The following is a 9,109-nucleotide window of genomic DNA, read 5'->3' as shown; positions in this document are numbered from 1 at the left end:
AAAAAAAATGTGGGGAAAATTACATGGTCAGAATATCAAATTGGAAAAATTTCCCCAAAGGCAACTCTTACCCCTTCCTTCCCCCTCATTCCTGTAAGGTTGGGATCTATTGTTTCGTTGAGGAAAGGGAGGGAGGGGGGGGGGAGAGAGGGACTTTTCAGTCCTCTGATAGTTTTAAATAGACTTATCAGTCCTATGCGGTATAAACGAACGAACAAACAAAAAAGGCTTGTTTTAACAAAATACCTGGAATCGAACTCTTGTCATCTTGTTACAAGTAAAGGACCGTACAAAAGACATCACAACCCGTACCTCTTAAAGTACAAAGGAGAACTTTTAGTATCTAAATTTAGCCCTGTCCTATCAATCTAAGTACATAATATACATAAATAGTACCTACCTACATTGATATTACATTTCACATAGATTACACACACTGACTGCTAGTATTTTATAAAATTTTATCTCTCACGGGAGTTCAAAACTGTCACTAAATATTGAACGATATTCTGTGCATATGGAGGAGGAGGAGGAGGAGGATGGGGGAGAGGAGGAGAAGGCAGAAAAATCATGACAATTTTCCAGTTCAGAACACAGCCAGAGTGAATGATAATTTGTACATAGGGGGAGGGGGAGAGAGAAGGAGGGGGAGAGGTGGAAGAGGGGAAAAGAGAGAGAAAGAGAGAGAGAGAGAGATAGAGAGAGAGATTAAAGAGAAAGACCTGAGAGAGAAAGGGAGGGATACGAATATATAGTTAGAGAGAGGGAGAATGGGTCAGAAAGAGAGAGATATACCTACATACTTATATGTCAATAAATCAAAAACAATGCTACAATTAATCAACAATCGATGTCATTAATCAAACCCAGGCCGCCCTGAGAGATGTTTCGACATGGAATACGTTTTAAATTATCCTCCCCCTCTCCTCCGCCTTCTCTTTCCCCTTCTTTCCTCCTCTCTTCAGAATTTTCTTCTCAGTCCTGATCATTCCGACAGTTGGCGGCTTACTTTTCACCAGTTTCTGAAATGAAATTCACGGAGAAAATAGGTAATCCCTGTGATAATATTTCGACAAATTTTGATTCAGCTGTTCCAAGAACGAACTTCATCGGTTTAGGACAAAATGTTTTATACCCATAAGAGCCGAACTTTTTTTTTCTTCGTTGGATCTTGCTGAAATTTAACCGCTTCTACAACTCCGGACCGGTACTGAGTAAATATGTCAAATAATAGTGAAAATAGTAGGAAATTTCCTTTACTAATTAATCCCCGATGCACTCTGACGTGGAGCGACTGAGATATCAGCGAAAAAGAGAGAAGGGTTACGTCAATTTTTGTGTGACTTTAATGTAGGCCTCGGCTCTCATGAGTTTAAAGCCTTTTTACTTTTTTACAATAATTTCATCATGTCAAGGCCCCTATACTCACGAGCCTCGAAACTGTCACCAATCCCGCTGTACATTTTGTTATAATGTGTTTCCATATCAGTAGCATTTCCACCCAAACTCCGTTTGTAGTACTTCCACCAAACCTACTGATATGTCTCATTGTCACATCGAAAATCATTGTCATCATTCCAACCAACTAATTGTGTTATGTCTGATAATCTGATAAACATTACTCTCTCTCTCAATTTTTTTTCTTCTCTTTTTCTCTCTCTCTCTCCCTCAATGTTTCTTCTCTTTCTCTCTCTCTCTCTTTCCCTCAACGTTTCTTCTCTTTCTCTCTCTCCCTCAATGTTTCTTCTCTTTCTCTCTCTCTCTCTTTGATTTATCTTTATCAACTCTCATTTTTTCCTCCTTTTTTTTCTCTATTCTCCTTCCCCACCTCTCTTTATTTCTCCGACTCATTCACTGAGTAGTTCACAGAAAAGAGTAGTTCTTTTTTTATAACTCACTCACTCTTTACACATCTCTAGTTCTATCAAAATTACTACATACTCATCTGCTCATCACTGGAAATCACTCATGTCTAGTGAAATCGAAATTCACATTTAGGAGGACATGTCCTGTCGTCCTAATTACAAACTATTCCGAGAAAATTGGAAACCATCAGAGGAAGTGGGACGTGGGAGACTGTAAGGGGAATGAAAATAATGTGACTAAACGACACCAATATCATAATGAAAGAGTTGATGCCTACACTGTCTTTTCTTCTTTTTCCTAATTTTATAAACTCTATCCAATATCTTCTTTGACACTTTCAGTTCAAGGCGAGGGTCTTTCATAGAATAGGTGATTTCTTTTAACATTTGTTTAGAATTTAGATCAAATTATTGGCCTAAAAGCATAGTGGGCACAAAAAACTCTATTAAACATTTGAGACTGTCGATTTTTACATATTACCAACTTTAGCCTGTAGATGATTATTATAGGTAGGTAAGTAATTATTACTTATTTTGTTTCAAATATCTTTTCATAACTCCTTCCATGCCTGATCAGAATGAAAGGGGTTTCGGAAAAAAAGAACACAAGGGGATAAAGGAAAAATATCCAGTGAAAAAAAAACGAGGGGGAATCGCAAAGTTCGTTAGCGAAGAAAATGACCCTAACTGGCCATTACAGCCCTTAGTCAGGTGCCCCCTAACCCTAATACTCATTTTCCAAGTTAAACTTTTCACCCCCCCCCCACCCCCGGAGGTCCCCCCAAACCCTAATCCCCATTTTCCAAGTTAAACTTTTCCCCCCCCCCCCACCCCCGGTCATTCCATCTATAAAAACATCTTTCTCTCTCCGTCTAATCAATAAAATAAATGACTGCCCATTTTTATTGTTATTTCTTTTGTAATTTTCAGGAGAAAATGTTCGAGAGAGAGGGAGAAAACTAACTTTAATTTTTAAAATTCCGCTCAAATTTATGAACTTTTCCGGCGTTTTCTATCTTGGATCTTGGGGAGAGAGGGGGAGAGGGAGGGAGAGAGAGGGGACACTTTGCACGCTCTATTGCTCTGTTGCATTTGGAACTCTGGGGAATTTAGAGCGAGCTTTTCTTTTTCAAACCGTATTACCATATATGACAAATATTATATACGTAATAATAATGCGTGTGTGGCTGTTTTTGAGAAATTGGAAGAAGACTTCTGTCAGGAGGTTTTGTACTGTGAACAGCTAGATGGCTTTACCTCTTCTCTTATATTTAAAGAATTTGCTAATATAGCAATCTTTCCTTTTTATTAAGATTAGACTTTCCATCTAGTATACGAACATACGAACTATGTATTATTGTGATCAAACTGTCCAATACTATTGAAGATGATATTCTATTCCACAATGTACGCTCCAATATATGTAGGTATTATCAGGCGAGGACATGAAGGCAGACCCATCCGGATACCAACCACAAGTAACGTTGCTTAACTTCAACGATACATTAAGATCTGCCTCAGTTTACATCACGTTCCTTATACAAAGCATTAGGTATGTACATACCTATATATTACCTATTTTTATTGATGTAACTATATACATAGAGTAGGTATAAGGTATAACTTTTATGTAAATACATAATACGGAAATTCTAACCGTCCTGCTTATACTGAAAAATCGCCCAAGTTATCTTTCAATATACCGGGTGATCCTCAAGCTTGCGGCTAGGTAGATATAGTGTGACCTTACGAGTTTTACGGAATCGTAAAGGCCCCTTCCCACTTGTCGTGAGTTTTATTCCATTTTCTTCCGAGACATTCTAGTTAGCTAGCTCTGTTAGCGCTAGGTCACGGGTTTGATTCCCGCCCGGGCCGGAAATAATACCTATCCAAAGTGGCAATAGTTGAATGTTTTCATGAAACAAGGCCTTCAGGCAAAACGATTCTTCAACTTCCATATGCAAGCCTAGTGTGATACCAACTGGGCTACGGAGCGGAAATTGGCTTGGTTTACATAAACACGCTGAGTCGTACATTGATGTATGTAATTGTACATAATACCTATCCAAAGTGGCAATAGTTGAATGTTTTCATGAAACAAGGCCTTCAGGCAAAACGATTCTTCAACTTCCATAAAAAAAAGACACAAGAAAAATCTATGAATACTCGTGTACCTACCTACTCCTACCTAAAATGGAAAATTCTTATATCCGCATTTTATCAGGTTTTATTGCGCTTGCCAGGAAAAATTATGAATATGACGTTTCGACCAATAGGAGGTGAGTATTTTATGTTTTTATGAGCTGTTTTTCTTTCATAATTTCCTTCCCTTTTTTTACCTCCCCTCCCTGGGCTTTCTTGCTTCTGCTTGGTTGTTTTTATTGATTACATTTGTTGCTGGTGGAAGTTGTTTTCCTATTCCCCCATTGCATTTTTTCTAGGAACGGTGTGCTTTGACCGTTTCGTGTATTGAGGGGGAAAAGATGGACTGTGGTAGGTATACTTGAGTTTTTATGCTTTTTCGAGCATCCTGAGCAATATCTTCATTTATTACAGGTTTTGTCTCTAGAAGTAAGTTGTTCAAATAACTTTTTTAGAGGGGTTCCCTCTAGGTTTCGGTTCCGTTTTTCTCGTGAAAAGAGGACAAAAACAGACAGAACCTACACCAACAGACTTTACTAACATGGAGAATAGAGAAAGTATTCACCTTTCACAGGGTTTTTGTTCTCAGAAAATCCTGCGGAAATAAAAGTAGCATCCTATTATCTTGAGCTAATGAAGACTCTACCAGCAAAAAAGACTTTACCAACAAAAAGGACTCAGCAAATAAGCATAATAAGCTAATACAATGTATATAACGCGATTCCAGACTTTGTTTTTTGCTTGAGCATGATTGTTATAGGCTACACAATGTCCTATACGTGAGCATAAGAGCATTCAATGCTCGGAGCATAAAACATCGCAAATAAGCGTCTAGCACAAATACATGAGGTATTGATTGCTTTGTACACGTCACCCTTCTTGACATAATAGAGGGAATGAATACAAAGTTACTGAGTCTTCCATGAAGGAATTAATACAGTCAGGAGTGCATTCAAGATGTAGTATATGAGACAAAATTGAAAAGACAAGAGAATAACAGATAATGCTACCCGTCATGCAGGTTGTAGACCTAAAGAAGTGAAATACTAAATACTTACCCAACAAGAGTGGAGGGATGTAGAGAGAACATTGGAGGTATCTCCATACCCATACCTAACAGGAACCCAACCTAAGTAAAACTCTAGGAGACAAAATGCTACTAGATGATAACAACAGAATACTGTCTTTCTACACGACTATAACAAGAGGAAATCTCTGTTATGTGAGGACAAATAATGGAAATTTCATTGACTCTTTGGAAGAAAAAAAGATAGGAGAAAAAACTGATGCGGATGATTTTGTAAAGATTGAAAGCACTCAGCAACAAACAATGGCTAACTAAATAATTTAGATCCTGAATGACAATCTAGGAACGTTACCTAAACCTACTTACTTTTCTGAGATAATAGGGTAAGTGTACCATTTAATCGCCCACTTAAAAAACGTACCATTTATTGGCCCACCTGCCCACATTTATTTTTCTAATTTTTGTTTTTATGACTACAATTTTTGAATAGCACTGGTTCGATAGCAGTCTTTAAGCCCTTTCTTTTGATGAAATTGGATCTTGAAAAAGTTCGTCCAGTTCAGACTTATGTCGCGTATGGTACAGGTGGGCCAATAAATGGTACGTTTTTTAGGTGGGCGAATAAATGGTACACTTACCCTAATTGATCTGCTCGCTTTTTAAGGAAGCTTAGCAGTTATAACTGAGACGTACAACCTTAGCAAATGGTCTTCATTACCCCTGTGCCCTAAATCACCAAAATATGGAAAAGTCTTTGACAATTCAATATTGCGATATGATTCGTTCAAATTCAAGTTCTGCTTTTCCATTGACATTAACAAAAACTAGGGAAAACTTTTCCTCCACGAAAGAGACCTAAAGAGAGGCGTTCATTTGTTTTTTCCCTGGCGTGCAGGCAGGCAAAATCATTTTCGAAAAAAAGTTCTCAAAAAGCTCTCTCTCCCTCCTGGTAGCATACCTAATAAAATATCAAGGGGGTGTATAGGAACCTACTGTGTGTATACGTGCCTGGAATGAGGAAATATGTGCGAGAGGGAAACTTTTAATACGGAAAATAATAACAAAACAATACTCGCCAAGTATACGGGGATCTACAGGGTGGGAGATGAAAGTGGTGCCCGTGGAATATAAACAGTGAGATAAGGCACACAAACACGCTGATAGAAGGTTTCTCAGGGGACTGATTGCTGAAAGGGAGAAGAGCAGCTTAGACCGGCTGGGGGAAAGAGGGAGTATACCAGCCTGAAATTCCCTTGCTGAAGATATAGTTACGGTTGAGTGCGAAGGGCATACACTCGTAAAATTTTTGTAGCCAAAACCAAATGGCAGCTCAAAGCAATCACCCCAAGGCTGATTGAGAGGCTGACGAAAAACGCCGACGCCGTCTGAATACCGGAAAAGGCGAAGAAAAACAACAAGATTGCTGAAATGTATGTACCTACTATTTACAAAAAGAAACTTCACTTCAAAGAAAGCTAGGACGCGAAGGGAAACGGTTCAAGATATTTGACAATCATAATATAAGTTGAGAGCTTATTTAATGGCTTGATTTGGTAAAAAAAGAAGTCCAATTTCGTAAGGCACCCATCAATTTGTTTCCCTACTTCCCTACCAATTTGAATCCTTTCAAAGCACTATCTCCTACCCCACCCAGTATAAATACGTACGAACCGAAACACAAACAGAAACTGTTAGCGGGAGAACTGGGGGAATTATGATCGAGGGAAAAGAGTTTAGGGGGAAATAAATTTATGATATCATTATACATGTATGAAACGACCGCCCTCTTTAAAGGGAGGAAACTGGGATAAAATAAACATCGCGAAAACGTTATGAAAACAACTAACGAAGAGAATATGTGGGGACATTGTGAGAGACGAACTTTGTGGGGAAACAGAAACTACATAGGAAGAGGAAGGTGTGACAAAACCCCGAAAAGTCAAAGGAATGGTTGTTAGGAAAATAATAGATTTACCTTTACTAGGTGCGATGTAAGTACATAGCTAAGTAGGTTAGGTAGCTATGTTTTTTTGTAAATTGGCTTACAGGTTGAAGTTGGAATAGAAGATCAGAAATCATAGCTATGATCATCTAAAATTCACTACTGAAATGCTTAAAAGAGGCATTTTATAGAAAATTGGTTAACAGCAGGTACCTACTTACATAGGTATTATTGAAAGAATTCGCTTTGCTTTCATTTTATCAGAATATTATGTATACTTTGTTCTTTGTAGAAGCATCTACTTCATACGGTTCCAACCCCTTCACTCAAGATATTAAAGACTGGAAGAGCATACCTACCACCTACATATAGGTAGCTATAATAAAATGAACGAGTCTGCAAAACGAAAATGATGGAATTCATGGCAGAGAAAATGGAAATAAAAATAAATAAAATGAGAAACACATAACAATGTTTCGTAAAAAAGAGAAATGAACAAAAGAAACGAGAAGAGGAGAAAGCAAAAGAGAAAAAAGTACAATAAAATAAAATTTTATATTTAAAATTTCTACCCGGGAATGGAAATTGTAGATATTTATGTAAAGGAAGAAAAAAATTACAATGTAATATTTTATATAGAAACTCATAAAAAAAGTAAAACTCAATAAAAGAGATGCGAATAAAACACAGCGGAGAGAAGGAAAAATAGAAGATAAAAATACAAAATTTATGTTGGGACTGAAGTTGAAAAAGAAAAGTTAGTAGTTACCAACGAGCAAGTAACCAACAGTGGTGTAGTTAAAGATATTGCCAAAGTTGAAGTAAAAGTGATTTTGAAGAAGTAAAAGATATCCTTAACGACAAAATAGGGGATAGAACTATAGACATTTCCAATAAACCATAATAAAAATAAAACATGCAAGAAAGATAAAAATACAAAATTTATGTTGGGACTGAAGTTGAAAAAGAAAAGTTAGTAGTTACCAACGAGCAAGTAACCAACAGTGGTGTAGTTAAAGATATTGCCAAAGTTGAAGTAAAAGTGATTTTGAAGAAGTAAAAGATATCCTTAACGACAAAATAGGGGATAGAACTATAGACATTTCCAATAAACCATAATAAAAATAAAACATGCAAGAAAAAAAAAAAATATTCTAAATTTAGGAAACGTGGCTAATCTAAATCTTGGTGTTCTGCTTGTTTTGATTTACTCATCAAGTCATCAATAGTGTAATCAAGTCAACTCCAGAACACAACTAACAGTCTAAAGAGTTTGGCATATCATTGAGAGAAGATATTGGAGGTGATAAGATTGAAATGGACAAAATGGTAAATGTAATGCAAAACAGATTCTCTCCGTCTAATCAATAAAATAAATGACTGCCCATTTTTATTGTTATTTCTTTTGTAATTTTCAGGAGAAAATGTTCGAGAGAGAGAGGGAGAAAACTAACTTTAATTTTTAAAATTCCGCTCAAATTTATGAACTTTTCCGGCATTTTCTATCTTGGATCTTGGGGAGAGAGAGGGAGGGAGAGAGAGAGAGAGGGGGGGAGGGAGAGAGAGAGAGAGAGAGAGAGAGAGGGAGTCAGGGAGAGAGTTATGGAGGTAATTTGATATTTGAACTTTCGCCTGCCCGCAAAAACCTGAGGTCCTTCGGAGATTAGGGCGTAAAATTCACATGCCTTAATACGTCAAGCATACCTAGAGGTATAGATTTAAAAGTAGGAGAATCCAGAACTCTAAGCACTGAGCAAACATGCCTTAATACGTCAAGCATACCTAGAGGTATAGATTTAAAAGTAGGAGAATCCAGAACTCTAAGCACTGAGCAAAAAAAAAAAAAATCTACCCCGCAGGGAATAGAAATCAGGACCTCCGGCGTGCAAGCCTAGTGTGATACCAACTGGGCTACGGAGCGGAAATTGGCTTGGTTTACATAAACACGCTGAGTCGTACATTGATGTATGTAATTGTACATAATACCTTTACTATAGAACATAAAAATAAGCATCATTCAATAGGATAAGGAAAGTCGTGTGATGTTCACACCAAAAAAAAAAAAAATGGCTCCTCTCGACTCTTATGTTGTATGTTGGCATGTAACTTTTATATTAGACCTTTTTCCCCCCT

At 37.3% G+C, this 9,109-nt stretch overlaps 1 protein-coding gene across 1 annotated transcript in view; it reads right to left on the bottom strand.

Annotated features, from left to right (window-relative positions):
• LOC103519601 overlaps positions 1-1,463 on the bottom strand; it is a 7,046-nt gene extending 5,583 nt beyond the window's left edge. The window contains exon 1 of the mRNA XM_026831054.1: positions 1,430-1,463. Coding sequence (XP_026686855.1) covers positions 1,430-1,463 — 34 coding nt within the window. The remainder of the gene's footprint in view (positions 1-1,429) is intronic.
• Between the last annotated feature and the right edge of the window lie 7,646 nt (positions 1,464-9,109).

The sequence above is a fragment of the Diaphorina citri genome, unplaced genomic scaffold (assembly GCF_000475195.1).
Source record: "Diaphorina citri unplaced genomic scaffold, Diaci psyllid genome assembly version 1.1 scaffold2829, whole genome shotgun sequence".
Classification (NCBI taxonomy): Eukaryota; Metazoa; Arthropoda; class Insecta; order Hemiptera; family Psyllidae; genus Diaphorina; species Diaphorina citri.
Note: the sequence above shows the minus strand (reverse complement) of the source record. Positions and strands in the feature narration are given on the sequence as shown.